The sequence below is a fragment of the Phacochoerus africanus genome, chromosome 11 (assembly GCF_016906955.1).
Source record: "Phacochoerus africanus isolate WHEZ1 chromosome 11, ROS_Pafr_v1, whole genome shotgun sequence".
Taxonomy (NCBI): domain Eukaryota; kingdom Metazoa; phylum Chordata; class Mammalia; order Artiodactyla; family Suidae; genus Phacochoerus; species Phacochoerus africanus.
This window is the reverse complement of record NC_062554.1, coordinates 44,473,247-44,489,667: the sequence shown is the minus strand read 5'-3', so window position 1 is coordinate 44,489,667 and position 16,421 is coordinate 44,473,247. Positions and strand designations below refer to the sequence as shown.

General features: G+C 48.1%; 1 protein-coding gene across 1 annotated transcript in view; it reads left to right on the top strand.

Moving 5' to 3' along the window:
• The window catches only part of DSCAML1 (DS cell adhesion molecule like 1), a 133,213-nt gene that overhangs the window by 80,097 nt on the left and 36,695 nt on the right, over positions 1-16,421 (top strand). Inside the window, exons 13-15 of the mRNA XM_047754357.1 lie at positions 6,797-6,964; positions 8,424-8,494; positions 14,277-14,517. Of these exons, the coding sequence (XP_047610313.1) occupies positions 6,797-6,964; positions 8,424-8,494; positions 14,277-14,517 (480 nt within the window). The remainder of the gene's footprint in view (positions 1-6,796; positions 6,965-8,423; positions 8,495-14,276; positions 14,518-16,421) is intronic.

Below are 16,421 nucleotides of genomic sequence, written 5' to 3'. Positions count from 1 at the left end.
TTTGCATGACTGTCTCTTAGATGGTACTCGAGAAACGGGTGACAGGGGCTGCCCCTGAGAGCGCCCCTGGGTGACTTCAACGCAGGAGTGAGAGAATGAGAAACATACTTTTCATTTGGGGTCCTTGCATATCTTCAGAATTCAAGACCATAAGCCCATATAAGCATTCCAAAATTATTTTAAAACACAGAAAAAGAGTCTGGAGAACTCAGTCCTCCCCAGCCCCCCTCTCCCTACCAACTCCAACTCACCTTCCTGGTCTTAGCCTAGATCCAAGGTTTCGTTTCCCTCCGATGCCTTCCAGACCCTTCCTGTGTTCCTTAGCACAGCACACAGTCCTTGGCCGGCTAGCTGTGCTCTCGCCTAGAGTGGCCGAGTCCTAGTCCCTGTTGTTTTCCCAGCACCTGGCATAGCGTCCACAGCAATCTCTGAGCTCTCTTCCCCTCTTGAGAAGCCGCTCTGTCCAGGGTACTGGGTTGTTCACCTTTGACACCGGTTTCCACAGGGAGGAGCCTTACAGTCTAATTGGGGAGAAAAGTCAGCTCACAGCCAGCACCCCAGGGGGCCACTCTCAGTGTAGGAGAAGGGCCACAGAGAGAAGGAGGGGCTGTGCTGACAGGGGTTCTCTGGTCCCTGTGGATGCTGCATTGAGCTGCGAGAAGCTGGAAAGGTAACGGGCTTAGATTCAAAGAAAGGGGCTGGAGCCCCAGCAAGGTGCAGTGCACTCCAAGAGTGGCACATCTGACCCAGGGTTCAGAGATCTAGTTCCTGGGCGGTAAGACCGAAGAGTGCTCTGGGCTCCAGGTTGGGAGGGGACCTCTGGGCTAAGCTAACTTCCTTGGGAAAGATCCCTGAGAGCCGCTAGTGATGTCTGAGGTTCCAGAGAGAGTCTAAGGCAGCATGGCACCTTGCAAAATGTCGTCTGGTATCCAGCGAGAGGAGGGGTAGCCAGGAGGTGAGCCAGCAACTGCCGCAGCCCTGCAGCTGGGACAGGTGACCAACAGCAGCCAGGCCTCAGTGGAGGCAGAGGGCACGGAGAGGAAGCCCACTGTGTCCTTCCCACACTTCAGGACTTCCTGAGGCTGGGAACCAGCTGAACAGGTGCCAGATAGAAAGGGATGGGGCTGTACACAGGCCAGCATCTCCCTGCCTGGCTGATATGGCTGGCAGGGCTCTGCTCCTGTTGGGGGCGGGAAGTGGATGCCTGGGATGTCACCCCCCCACTGCTCCCTGCAACTGCCTTCCTGCCCTCCTCCACGACACTGCCCCATTGCCCAACCCCCTCTCCACTGACCACCCTTTGTAATGTGTGGAAACCTTTCCTGCGGCACCGATGAGCAGGGCGAAGCTGAGAACATCACACATCTGGAGAGCAGTGCAGAAGGAGAGGTGGGCAAGGAAGATGCTATTTTCAGAGCTCATCCACATCTTCCCCCAACTCCCTCTGGTGCTCCTGAAAGATAAGGGACTGCCATTCCCCACCCTAGAGCTGGGGTGCAAGGATGGATGGACAGAGTGGAGGGGAGGGTGATGAAAACTCAACTTCAGACTCTCCCATCCACGAGGGCTTTGCGCCTGTAAAAAAAAAAAAAAATACATCACCGGATCAAGAGCACGAAGAAGCTGGCTGCTCCTTTCTCCTGTCTGTGGGTGGGGCTGCTTCAGGCCATTCACTCAGACAGGCACCTGTCCTGGTGCTTAGGGAAAGAGTTTCATGGGAACCGCAGTCAGTTACCACTGGACTCAGGCAGAGATGTGAGCACCGACCAGCTTCCTCGTCTGTGAGGTGGAAATAGTAATGCCTACCTTGTGGGATTGTTTTGAGGATTAAAGAGAAAGCATGTAGCACAGGGCTATAGTAAACCTATAATGCATGTAAGTTTCTCTCTGCCTTCTAACTCAAATCCTTTATGTGGCAATTGATAGTCCTATGGGACTTGCAGTCTGAAATATGTATCTGTCAGTAGGCAGCACGTACCGAGCGCCAGTAATTTTTTTTTTGCAGAATCATGCACCAGCCATGTGGTAGGGAGAGAGGGAGAAACAGGAGACAGAGGGTTGCCCTTGGAGCTCACAAGGCAGTTGGAGTGAGAACATACGCTGTGTATATGCATGCACGCACACACACGCACACGCACACATGCAGGCACTTTCAGAACCATTACAAAGCACTATCCAATCACGTATAATACATCACAAACTGAATTACTTGAGACCTGAAAAAGGTATCCTAGGGAACAGATGGATAACTCCAAGGAAGGAGGGGCATATATGCGCATGCGTGTGTGTGTGTGTGTGTGTGTGTGTGTGTGTGTGTGTGTAAATAGATCTTCCTGCATGTGGAGTAGTGGAATAAGAACAATTCTCAAAGCAGAAGATTTGGTTTAACCAAGTGTCAGAGCTGTGTGATCAATAGCGAGGTACTTAAAATCTTTGGGCATCTCTACCTATCAAATGGAAACAATAACGCATAAGTCAGGTGGTTGCAAGGATTACATGAATGAGCTGATTTACATGCACATGCCTAGCACAGAGCCTGGCACAGCCTAACCTCCATGGGTCCCCATTCTGTGCCTCTACTCTCCCTTCCCCTCTTCCTCTTGCCCCAGACCACACCCATGCTGGGTCTGGACCATCTGCTCCCGACCCCTTTCTTTTTCACAACTGTGCCTTTGTCAGGCTTTCTGCCATGTTGCTCATCGTGCTAATTTTCCAAGGGAAATTACCAAGTCTGCCCTTTCTAAGCCATCCGCTCATGCTGACTTCTCCTGGCCCCAGGCAGCAGAGTAATAATACATGAATGCTGAATGATAAATAGCACCATCCACTCAAATCTATCAGATGCTGCTGTGCAGATTTAAAAATGCAGACACCATATTTCGCCCCTGTTCCCCAAGCAAGGAGCAGGGATGGGTTCTTTGAGGATGGCCCTCCAAGCCCAGAAGGCAGCCTGGTGGTGCAAGCCATCAGCCACCATCCAGTGAACCAGCTTGATGTGGCGTGGCATGCCGTGTGAGCTGGAGTGGGGCTGCGAGAGGGTCTAGTGTTGAGATGTGCAGCACTGTCGTGGTGACCCGGGAAACCTCTTCTCAGGGCTGCAGAGAGACTGCCCTGGTGGGCTCAGAGCTCTGATGCAAGGAAGAAATCAGAGACGCAGAACGGATTTGTTTCCCAAGTCCAGGCAGCTAAATGCTCCAGATGTGGCTTTTGTCCAAGCTGCTCTCCCCCTCCACAGTGAATGTGTTTCCTGAAAAACCAAAGGCTCCAGGTCCCCTCCCAGCAAGCAGCCCACAAGTAGAAGGCACTGACATCTCCCCAGCCGCTTCCTTATTTTTTAAGAAGAATTTTTTTGCATCATAAACCCTTTGATGAAGAAAGGGAGAGAGAGCCCTTAATGAAATATGTTAATCTGGGTAAGCCAGGCTCATATGAAAGGGAATATTAAAAGAGACAATATTCACCAAAGCCAGCTCAGTGCTCTGAGAGCTGAAAAGGAAAAGGAAGAAAATAGGGCCCATGATTTCAGCTATTCAGGTCAGAGAGATGGCAGTGATCAAGTTTGGAAAATCAGCTAGAGACCTCCAGATTTGACTCTGATGCATTAGCCTGGAAAGGGCTGTGGGGAGAGTGCTGTTTTGTGCTAACATCAAAGATGATTTGGGAACACAAGGGCAAATCCATCTGCAAATGACCAGCAAAAGCAGAAAAAAAAAAAGGCAGGGGACCAATCTCTGGGACATCCCCCTAACCTTCCTGTGATTGGCAGCTGAATGAGGCAAGGGAGAGAAAGGCAAAGGATATTTATTAGGACTACCAAACGCAGAGGAATTGCAAGTGCAAAGTCCAGGACAACAGAGTGGTTCTGGTATGAAACCAACAGTAGGTTTTAAGTGCCCAGCCCTTGACAAATGGGAGAGAAAGGGCAAAGTTTTCGAAATGGTTCCTGCCTTTGGGGAACCTTGCATCTCCTCAGGCAGCCGCCCTCTTCATTACACATTATTTTCATCTGAGGGACTCTGAGTGCTGTAGAGTTTAGAGGAGAAGAGTGACACGAGCCAGATGTTGCAGGACTTGGGTCAGGTTAGGAGATTTTGTCCTTAACCCGAGGGCAAGGAAGAACTATTGAAGAGTTTTATGCAAGAGGATGTCAGTATAAGACTTGTGTTTGGGAAGACCAATGTCAAGGCCAAGAAAGAGTGCGTGACCTGTAAGAAGTGCTTAATCGTGTTTGTAGAATGAATGATGGCTCCATGTAGAGGACAGATGGAAGGGGGCTCGCCATGGATTCTGGGAGACTAGCTAGCTAGGATGGTGGTATTTCCCTGGTCTAAATGATGCGTGGCAGTGGTTTGGCCTGGGGTGAGGATGGTAATGGAGACAAGTGGAGAGATTCAAGATATACGTGCACACAGAAGCTGTAGGACTTGATGGCGGGGGGGGTGAAGAAGAACGCCTAAGTTTTGGCACACCATGGTAGATGGTGGTGCCATTTCCTGAGACAGGGAACCAGGAAGGTGATGGGTTTACAGAGTCCATGGTCTAAACTCCTGTCTTGAACATGATGAGTGTGAGGTGCCTTTGCAATCTCCAAGAGGAGACATTAAGCAAACAATTGGCTGTGTTCAAAGAAGAGATCTGGGCTAGATATGAACCTGTGCATTACCTGTGTGTAGATGGAAATAGAAGTCACAGGTGAGAAAAGTGTATGGAGTGAGGAGAGACTAGGATGGAGCCTTGAGGAACTCAAACCATTAAAGGTAAGGTAAGAAAGATGCATCTACAGAGTGAAGAAATGATCCAAGAGACAAGGAAAATCTAAAGAGCGTTTTACTAGGAAACCCAAGAGGAATGTTTTGGGAAGGGAGAGATCTAAGTGTTGACCACACTGAAAGGCCATGTAAGAAATCAGGCTTGATGACATGCGCATCACCTATACCGTGGAGATATGGTCCTGATGCCATAGAAAGGAGTGAGGAGTAAACAGTGTCCAGCACTGCACCTGGCACATCACAGGTGCTTGATAAATATTAGCACCTCTTTTCCTTAGCCTCTAATGTTTCCAGACACATCACATGGGTCTCTTCCCTCTGCCTGCACACATCAAAAATGAATGCGCTCACTCATGATCACTGTCCCTCTCCTATAAACATGGGCAAATCAAATATGATGTGTGAGCTGGCACCATCCCCCAGAATGCCACAGAGAGACGTGAACACCTGCCTCTGAGTCGCTAGCCCATTTCTTCCCAAGTCAGATTGGTACCCACAGCAGGTAGGAGCCTGTATATTTGCAATTCTGGCTTAACCTGCCAGCCACAGTGTTTCTCAGGCAGTTGGGGTGTTTTAAAAGACAAGGAGAAAATAATGTTTTTCTGAGCATCCACAGTCTGCCATTTGTGACTTTGGCTCATGAAACCAAAGAATTAAATGCAAAACTGCAGATGGGGAGCTGGGCCATTGCCCTTCACAGATGCCAAGCCTGTGTGGCTAAAAGTGGTGTTTTGAAAAACGTCAAGACCTCAATTAACCAGAACTGGCGGGGGTGATGGGATTGTCTCTTCTGGTGAACTGAGTTTCCTGATTTACCAGGCATTAGCTTAAAAGGGGGTGGGGGGCTTTCGAAAAATCTTTCCAGAATGTGATAGCTTCCCTCCCTGATTTAGGGATTAAACTGTAGTGAATACAATTTAATCTTTTCTGTTGAGAATTTTTAGGATCCTCTACTGTGGATTTAAAAGACACGGAAAATTAGACTGAATAGCAGCTTTGGGACGTGCCCTGGGAAGATTTTTAAGCCCCACTATCAGCTAGTTTCCTTGTGCTTTGCCTTTTTTTTTTTTCTTTCAAAGCAAAGTGCCAATAATGTAACCTGGTTATGAATTCTGGGTTTGGAAAGTCCTAGCCGAGGCATTGCTGTAACTGCAGCCCCTTCCCATTTCTCTCTGGAATCCCCTGGTAGGTACACAGCAAAAATATATTGAATGAATGACTGGGTTCCTCTGGAGATGCAGAGTGTTTACTGTCACAGTATCCCTGAGTGGTATTTATCTAGTATTTTTCACATTCTACAATTTTGCTAAACATTAGCCCTGGGATGGGCTGCCACTCCCCCTGGATGAATCGAGAACATGCTCATCCCTTTGTTGGCTTCTAAAGACTCAAGAGAGCATACTCTTGATGATGAGAGAGAGGGTGGGGTTTGGGCTAGGGACTCTGGCACTTGGTTTGTCCCACCCACAGCCTGAGCAACACTCAGGACCACCACCACACAAATGCACAGGAAATACAGAGTGGAACAAGAAAGGAGGAGAAAGGGGATAAGACTTGGCTTCTGGCTTTGCACTGGGATCATGGGTGGATGGGGTGGCTCACAGTTACAGCAGGTCACTGATGTAGTATGAGAGACAAGGAGCAAGGGCACTGCCCAACCAGACCCTCAGGGATAGCAAGAAAACAGTGATCATGGAGGGGACCTTTGGAAATACCTCAGCTGACCCCCATCTGAGGTTTGAGTTAACCAGCCAGCCCAGGGAAGAGAAGGGTCAAGCTTCCTGACTCTCCAGTCAGTGCATTTGCTGCTCCCATTCCCAGGCATCCCTTGGTCTCTTGAGCTTCATGAAACAGAACCCTTACTCTCTCTGTATAGTCTTGAAGTCCTGTGCCCTCTGGCTGTAGTCTGTGTGAACTAGATCTCTTCTGGGCATCAAAGTTGAGATTGGCATGTGCTGATGCTTAAGCCTGGAGGGAGGTCCTGGAGTTTGCCTTGCCGTGGTTAGAAATGAGTGTCCTCTCTCCAGATTCCTGGGACTTTAAGCAGTCTACCCGCAACATCTCCCCAACCATCAACCAGGCAAATATCGTGGACTTGCACCCAGCGTCTGTGTACAGCATCCGCATGTACTCCTTCAACAAGATTGGCCGCAGCGAGCCGAGCAAAGAGCTCACCATCAGCACTGAGGAGGCCGGTGAGCACCTCACCCACCCCTGCCCGTGGGCTCAGGGTCCAGGGACATCTGAGGCCCACACTCACCCTGTCCACTGGCAGCAGGCTTGTAATTAGTGTGTGTGTGGCAGGGGGTAGATTCCAAGGTACATGTTTGAGTCAGCCTCTGGATCATTGGAGACCCTGTCTGACCTTTTCCTGAGGGGTTCTAGAGGCAATGCTTTTAGGAGCTGTCCATGGTCCTGCCCCACTCCCCTAGCCCCAGCCTGTCTGCAAAGGACGGATATGCTAGATCTGCAAAAGATGGGGGTACTAGTGCCCTGGATTATTTTCTGTGACTTTTGTCATGGAGTTTTCCTGAAAGTTTAAGCAAGGTTTCCCTTGCTGTATTTTATCTGTCATTGCAAAATATAAACTGACGCAAAAAAGTACATATACGTGGAGTTCCCATTGTGGCTCAGTGATAACAAACCTGAGTAGTATCCATTGAGGATGCAGGTTCAATCCCTGGCCTCAATCAGTGGGTTAAGGATTCATTGCCATGAGCTGTGGTGTAGGTCACAGATGCGGCTCAGACCCCACGTTGCTGTGGCCATGGTGTAGGCCGGCAGCTGCAGCTCCGCTTCGACCCCTAGCCTGGGAATTTCCATATGCTGTGGGTGAGACCCTATAAAGCAGAAAAATAAAAATAAAAAGGTTTAAAAGTACATATACACATGCAGTTTTACAGTTAATAATAAATCAAAAATTAGTATAGCCAACACTCATTATCCCTTACCAGAGGTCCTCCATATGTCCTTTCTCAATCATAACCCCATCCTTCCTCCTAAAGTAAGCATTATCCCAATGCCTTTGCTTTTTTTTGTTATACTGTTACCATATGTATATACACATAAACCATACAGTTCAGTTTTGTCTATTTTCCAATAGAATGTATGCATGAAATCATACTTCATATAGTCTCGTGTGTCTTCCTTGTTTTGATTGACATTACTTTTGTGAGCTTCATGTCCTTGGTACAGCTGTATCATTTGCATATTTTTATTCTCCCCAGGGAGTATAAGCAGTTATAGAATACACAGTCAGCAGATGGACATACTTCTACCTTTAACAACAGCAAAATGCCAAAATGTCCAAAGTCTTGTACCAACTGGCTCTCCCATGATCAGCATATAGAGTTCCTGCCACTTCATATCTTCACACTTTATCCTATCAAGCTTTAAAAAAAAATGCCAGCCTGCTGGATGTGGAGCAATATCTCATAGTCATTGTTTGTTGTATTTTCAGCAAATTATGGAGAATGAAAAGGAGAGTTAAACCCTACGATCGTGTCAAGGGGCTCAAACGAAGGTCCTCTGCTTCTGTAGATGAAGGTTTCCTTTCTCCCCAGCAGTCCTCCAGCTCAAGGATGGGAGTGAGAACATAGGACGCTTCTCTTCCAAGACTTGACTTGTAATGTTGTCTTTCCTCACCCCCTCCAGCTCCTGATGGGCCCCCCATGGATGTAACCTTGCAGCCAGTGACTTCACAGAGCATCCAAGTGACCTGGAAGGTAAGTGAAGTCACTTTCCTCCTGTCTCCTCAATCTATGAATGAAGCCCCAACAGACTTGCTAGTCTCTGGTCTCGTATAGTGCCCAGGCCCATTTATTGCTAAATCCATTAAGGTTCAAGGGTTGAAAAGAGAGAAGGATAAAGGGGCAGGTCTGACCACCAACCCCACTCCCTTCTCCACCCTGGCTCTCTGTGGGGTGAGATGGAGAGTTCGGCCGTGTCAGGGAGGGAAGATGGTTCTCTCACCATGGTGGCCTATCCTAAAAACTCTGTATGTTTAGGTCTGCAGTTGGAATTGATTTTGTACAAATTTCCAAGGGGCCCTGTGGATGACAGGAGAAGGAAGTGTAGGGTCTTACCCTTGTCTTAGCCTTGTGGCTAGAGCTGGGAGGTAGGCTGAAGCCATCCCCTATATTCTCACAATGAAACCTTAAACAGGGACCTTAATCTTTTCAGATCTCCATTTCCTCCCCTATAAAATCAGGATGGAAAAATAACTGCCCTCCCCAGCTCTAAGGGAGGGAAGTTATAGAGAAAACAAACCAGTATATGCTGTAGCAATTTCTAAGAGGAAGAAACGTGTAAATCTAGAGGATATCTGAAGACTCCATCACAGCTGGGCAGAGGAGCAGATCAGAATACTCATGAGCAGGACCAAGAAATGCTTTCCTGGGTAGCTCTGATGTCATCACCACACCCCTACCATGGGTGCATAGGGCTGCCCATCCTGATGGCTTTCTGTTACACTGCATTTCCAGTGTCTGATATTTTCTTTCTAACTTATCTGATGCTCTGTTCCTGTGGAGTGGACAGAGATGCAAGGTGACTTCCATGGCCATTTAAGTTGTGACAGCGCACATGGTCTGGAACCCCCATTCAGTCTCCCCACCAGAGCCCACTGCATTGAGTTCATGCTCTTCTTCTTGGAGCTCTCCCATCTCAACAGTGTAGCTTGGTGGGCAGGAGGCTGGGGGTGGTTTGCCTCATCTACATCTGGAATCAAAGTCCAAGGTCATTTTCTTTTTTTCCCCCTTTTTTCTTTTTTTCTTTTCAGGGCCATACCCAAGGCCTATGGAAGTTCCGAAGTTAGGGGTCATATCGGAGCTACAGCTGCTGGCCTACACCACAGCCACAGCAATGTCAGATCCGAAGCACATCTGTGATCTACACCTCAGCTCACAGCAATGCTGGATCCTTAACCCACTGAGTGAGGCCAGAGATTTAACCTGCATCCTCATGGATACTAGTCGGGTTCATTTCCACTGAGTCACAACAGGAACTCCCAAGGTCATTTTCTGACTTTAACTCCTGGTGGGGAAATGTCTAGGTCTTTAGTCCTCCTTCTGGGCCCTTCAAAAATGGAGACTCAAGAATGGGAGAGATTCAGAAAGGTCCAGTAGTAGTTTTCCTAAAAAAGACTAATGCATGGGCACATAAATATACACATGCACACACAAGCACGCACACAGCTCCAGAACCTGGTTCCTTCCCTCTGTAGAGAAATGACCAGGACAGAAGTGGGACAGAGGCTGGACAGTTGGTACTAGCCCTCCTAGTAGATGCTGTGGAACCATGGTTCCCTCCAGATTGAAATCTGGCCCCAGGACTTTGCTCAGAAACTGAAGGTGAAGCCTGGTGTCTGGTCCAATTCCCAAGTTTTGTCTGCATCCTGGCTGCGGATGCATTTCCTAGGAATATTCCAAGGAAGCCTGGAGGTGGGGGCGGGGATGAGTAAGTATGTAAAATCTGAGACATTTGGCTACAAAGCTCCAACTTGGAGGTCGATAAAAATTTAGAATCAGATTTATTTCTCCAAAGTCTCATAATGAAAAATAAAATTGATTAGAAAGTTAGAACTTCAGAATGAACCAGCCCATCAATAAATTTGGGGCTGACTTCTCAGGGGATTTTTTTTTTAACACCACGAAACAGATTAATGAAAAATAAAGATTCACTTGAAAGATAAGTCACTTCATTTTAAGACTCTTTCCACGAGATGAATCACCACTGCTTTATGACATAAATTTGCAATCAGGCCTATCGATTTCTTAATGCTTCAGAGAAATATTGTTAAGATTGATTTAAATCTTGAGTGCGCCTCTTGTGGGGGGGGCAATAGTAGAGGAGAGGAGAGAGAAGGGGAGGGAGAGAGGGAGAGAGGGAGGGATGGAAGGAAGGAAGATCTGTCAAGATTTATATAAATATGTGAATATCTATATGCAGGTAGCAGAATATGCCTGAGTGCCTACCCAAGGCCTCTGCTAGTATACGTTGACATGAGGGAAGATGGTGTGGTACTGTGTATATCATGTACATACAGGTGTGTATCACAGTATGGGCAGCTCCTGGGTATGTAGGCGCATGTGTCATTGTGTAACAATGTGTGTGTGTGTGTGTGTGTATATATATATATGTATCAGTGTGTTTCAATATGGTCAAGAATGTGTTATATGAGAGTATATGTCAATGTGACGCCCAGGGCATCCTGAAGCTATGTTTGTATCTATGACAGATGTCTGCCTGAATGTGCGAGTGTGCACGTACAAGACGCAAATCTAGAAATTTCGCCTACTAACAAACCAGCAAACAGGACTGCCCAAATGCAGAGAGAAACATTATTTGGGCATTAACAACAAGTCAAGTCAATTAAATACACCTAGTTAGCGAGTTCGGAACAATTACGTTAAATTAAAAACTTCACTTTATTGAGTTAACAGTGAGCTTAAAAATGTAGTTCATTTAAAACATTCATTGGATTTTAAAAATAGGCTGTTTTACTAACTTAATTGTTTCTGATCACACTTTTTTAGTGCAATAAAAGGTGGGCTTTTAAATTAACTTCATGGTCTTTAACACCATGATTCAAGCTGTTTTTATATGTACCGGGATGTGTATTCTCTCTCAGTATATAGATGGGCAGGGCCCCTCATTAAAGGAGCCACTTTGTATCTGTGGGTCTAAGTGTTTCTGGCCATGGGTAGGTGTAGACTGTGATGTTTGTTTTTATGGGTCTGGATGTGTATGTTCATGGTTCTGGATATGAGGGGATATATGGAGAGCGTGTGTGTGTGTGTGTGTGAGTGATTGTGTATGAGAATGCCTGTGTCGCTGAATGTTTGCCTCCTGATGTTTTCTCTCTCAGGACACCTGTACATGTGGCTGGTTGTGTAGCGGGTTCAAGCTGGGGGTGAGAGGATGCTTCCTACCCCTAGATTGATGCCAGTGGAGTCCTCTCCCTTTGCCTAGCCAGCTGGGATCAGCCCTTCATTCAGGCCCGACCAGGCAGAACTCTGAGGCGCCCCCTTCTCACCTGCGTGTCCTGGCCCATCTCTGTTCCTCCATCCATGAGCTGACTTCAGGCCTTGGCTGTCCACACACCCCAGCTTCTGGCTAGGCTATCGAGGGCAATCCAGCTCCAAGAGTGGCTGGGCCCACATCAAAGTCAAGAACTCTTTTCTTTTTTTTAATTTGTAGTAAAAGATACATGCCATCTTATTTACATAAAGCTTATGATTTTAACCATGATCGTGTGTAGAGTTCAGTGGCATTAAGTACATTTACAAGTTTAGCAACTCTGGAGTTCCCATTGTGGCTCAGTGGGTTAAGAACCTGACATAGTGTCCGTGAGGGTGAGAGTTCCATCCCCAGCCTCCCTCAGTGGATTAAGAATCTGGCGTTGCCACGAGCCGTGGCGGAGGTCACAGACATGGCTCAGAATTGGTACTGCCATGGATGTGATGTAGGCTGGCAGCTACAACCCCAATTTGACCCCTAGCCCAAGAACTTCCATATGCTGCAGATGTGGCCCTAAAAAGAAAAAGAAAAAAAAGATGTTTAGCCACCATCACCACTGTCCATCTCCAGAACTTGTTCATGATCTGAACAGAAACCCTGTGCCCATTAAACACAAACTCCCCACCCACCCATCCCCAGCCCCCAGTAACCTCTATTCTACTTTCTGTGTGTATAATGTATAGAGTCTATTCTATTCATGTATTGTAGGTACCTCAGAGAAGCGTCAGATAATATTTATCCTTTTGTGTCTGGCTTATTTCACTTAGCATAGTATTTTCAAGGTTCATCTATGCTGTAGCAAGTATGAGAATTTCCTTCCTTTTTAAGGCTGTATAATATTCTGTTGTATGTACAGACCACATTCTGTTTATCCATACGCACTTGGGTTGCGCCCCCACTTTAGCTATTGTGAATAATGCAGATACCTGTTTGAGTCTCTGTTTTCAATTTTTTTTTTTTTTTTTTTTTTGGCCTTCAGTTATTTTGGGGTATATACCAGAGATGGAATTGTTGGATCATAGAGTATTTCTGTGTTTAACTTTTTGAGGAACTACCAAACTGCCTTCCACGGTGGCTACACCATTTTATGTTCCCACCAGCAAGGCCTAGGGGTTCCAGTTTCCCCACATCCTCACCAACACTTGTTAGTTTTCACGTTTTGATAACCGTCCTCCTGGGTGTGAAGTGGTATCTTGGGACTCTCTCCATTTTTTTTTTGTCTTTTTGTCTTTTTGCCATTTCTTGGGCCATTCCCACAGCATATGGAGGTTCCCAGGCTAGGGGTCTAATCGGAGCCATAGCCGCTGGCCTACACCATAGCCACAGCAACTTGGGATCTGAACTGCATCTGCAACCTACACCACAGCTCACAGCAACGCCGGATCCTTAACCCACTGAGCAAGGCCAGGGATCGAACCCACAACCTCATGGTTCCTAGTCAGACTCGTTAACCACCGAGCCATGACAGGAACTCCGGGACTCTCTCTTTTTATTGAAACTAATTACTTACCTCCCTCTCCACCTGGTTACAGTTTGTTTGCTGTTGCGTTTCTCCCAGGCTCCTGGGTCCATGCCAAATCATATCCCAATTCGTTGATTCATTCATTTATTCAACAAGTGTGTATTGAGGCCCTGCTACATGCCAGGCACCATTCTAGATGAGAACACAGCAGTAAACAAAACAGGCCACACTCCTCATCCTCATGGCACTTAAACCCTGTTGGGGACAGACAGTCACAGACATAAGTAAACTATGTAGAATATCAGATGCTGCTAGTGCCATGGAGAAAAATAAAGCCAGGAGGAAATGTAAGGAACAGTAGACTGGGGTCAGAGAGCAATCTTACATCAAGAGCTTAAGTTAAGGCCTCATTAAGAAGGGGGCGGTTCAGCAGTGCCTGTGGTGGCACAGTGGAAACGAATCTGACTGGGATCCATGAGGACACAGGTTTGCTCCCTGGCCTCATTCAGTGGGTTAAGGATCCGGCGTTGCCCTAAGCTGTGGTGTAGGTTGCAGACGTGGCTTGGATCTGGCGTGGCTGTGGCTGTGGCTGGCAGCTACAGCTCTGATTGGACCCCTAGCCTGGGAACCTCCATATGTCATGGGTGCGGCCCTAAAAAAAATAAAATAAAAAAGAAAGGGGCAGTTCAGCAAGGATGCCACAATGGCGAGGAGGCAAGCCACGTGGATATCCGAGGAAAGACTGTTCCCCTGGATGGGAATGTGTCTGGTGTCAACAGCAGAGAGGTGTGTGTGAGAGATAAGGAACATGGGGAGAGGAGACAGGTCCAAGAGGCATGGGGGCGGGGGTCAGCTCATGTAGAGTTTTTGAGCCCTTCTAAGGACTTTGGCCTTGACTGAGTGAGATGGGAGCCTTTGAAGGCTTGGAAGCAAAGGATTGACATGAGCTGGCTTTGGTTTTAAGAGCATCTTCTCAGAATGTCCCTGTGTCTTTGTCTCCTCCCCACCCCACTCCATGCTCACAGGCACCCAAGAAGGAACTGCAGAATGGTGTCATCCGGGGCTATCAGATCGGCTACCGAGAGAATAGCCCTGGCAGCAATGGGCAGTACAGCATCGTGGAGATGAAGGCCACTGGGGACAGTGAGGTCTACACCCTGGACAACCTCAAGAAGTTTGCACAGTATGGGGTGGTGGTCCAGGCCTTCAATCGGGCTGGCACAGGGCCCTCATCCAGCGAAATCAATGCCACCACCCTGGAGGATGGTGAGGGCACCAGTAGAGGGTAGAGGGGACAGGTCTCAGCTGTGGGCAGAGCCAGGGCTGTCAGGAAGGGCTTGGGGCCCCTCGGTTCTCCTGAGCCCCATCATGGTCCTGTGGTCCCTGGGTCCCTCCACCTCCTCTCTCCCATTAGGCTCCTCAAGGGCTATTTGGTCCATTGAGCACTGGGAGCCTCTCCATCCATTGGCTGGCTCTGTATCCATCACTTGCTGAGGATCTGCCCATCAGCCTATTCATCTATTGGCCTATCTGTCTGTGCCCCTATCTGACTCTCCATCCCTGTTCCTCCCTCTGCCTTTGCCTCCCCCGACTCATTTCTGTCCCCAAGGGCTTCCCTCTACATGCTGCCTCCTGTTTCTCCTCCTTTATAGCCTCCAGGTTATAAAGGGAGCAAAAGCCAAGTTACCTTTGAATTCTAGGCTGGAACCTGCCCACCGTCTGTTCTAGGGACCTGAGATGAGACTGTGGAGTTAAGAAATCCCAAGATCCATGTACAGAAGATTTAGAGCCCATTTTTTAAATTTATTTAATTTTTTTTAGGGCCACACCCACAGCATATGGAAGTTCCCAGGCTAGGGATGGAAGCAGAGCTGTAGCTGTTGGCCTACGCCACAGCCACAGCAATGCTGGATCGTAGCCGCATCTGCAACCTACACCATCCCTAACCTACTGAACGAGGCCAGGGATCGAACCCACATCCTCATGGGTCCTAGTCAGGATCATTACTGCTGAGCCACAAGTTTTAATTGTGGGAGCAATTAGAGCCCAGTTTTTAAAACTGAATTCTTTGAGGACTGGAGAGGACTTCAACTCTGATAAGTGAGTTAGGGGCCAGTTCCTCAGGAGGAGAGGGGTAGGAGGCCGCAGGAGCATGCCTGCCCTCCAAACACAGAGGAGAGCCAGCTGGTACCCAAGCCTGTGGCAGGAATGGAGGAGAGATGTGACCTTGATGCCCTCCAGAGGTGGGGTCAGGGTGGTCACAGCCTCCCAAGGAGCAGATAAGGAAGAAACAGAGCATGCTCCAAGCTTCCTTCTTGATGCCCCCGCCCAAAACCAGGATGCGAAATTAAAACCTGTCGCTGAGTCTGAGCCTGCCCCCAGCAGAGGGAGGGAACTAAGTGCCCAGTAACATAATGCCATCACCCTGGTCCATGAAAATACCCAGCATTCCACCATTAGAGAGTCATTCCTTTTGTTAAGCAATGCCATCTCCTTACCTCATTCTCTCTGAGTATGCAAACATCCTGGGGGAAAAGGACACATCAGGTCAGAACTACGTGAAAGTAGATTAGCTCGTACCAGTGGTTCTTAACTTTGACTACAAATTGGAATTATCTGGGGAGCTTTAAAAATCCTGATGTCTGGCGTCATCTCCAGAGATTCCCATTTAATTGCTCTGGGGGCACAACGCTGGCTTTGAGAAGGAGCAGACATCATAGCCCCAGAGCACTGGGCCCCCGGGAAAAAGGGAGAACACAGAAAGAGGGAAGGGTGCCCAGGACGCAGGAAGGTGCGGAGAAGTACCCGAGCTGCACTCTGCCAGCTCCCCCACCCCTCAACCATCCCTCACCCTCCCCGGCCCCCAAAGCCCCCTCCCCTCCGTGATGCTGGCCACGAGCCTGGCTGGATAGAGGAAGATCAGCTTGTCACCTCTCAGCACCAGCAGTACCAGTCCCAGGCAGTGCCCTGACACAGTGGTTCTCAAACCTGAGTGCTTATCAGAGGGCTGTAAACAGATTGCTGGGCCCTCCCCGAGAGTTCTGCTTTAGCAGGTCTAGGGTGGGGGCCCAAACTGTGCATTTTCTAATAAATTCCCAACTGATGCTGATGTTGCTGGTGCAAGGAGCACCTGTGAGAACCACAGTGCTAACAGCCAGGCCATTACCCAT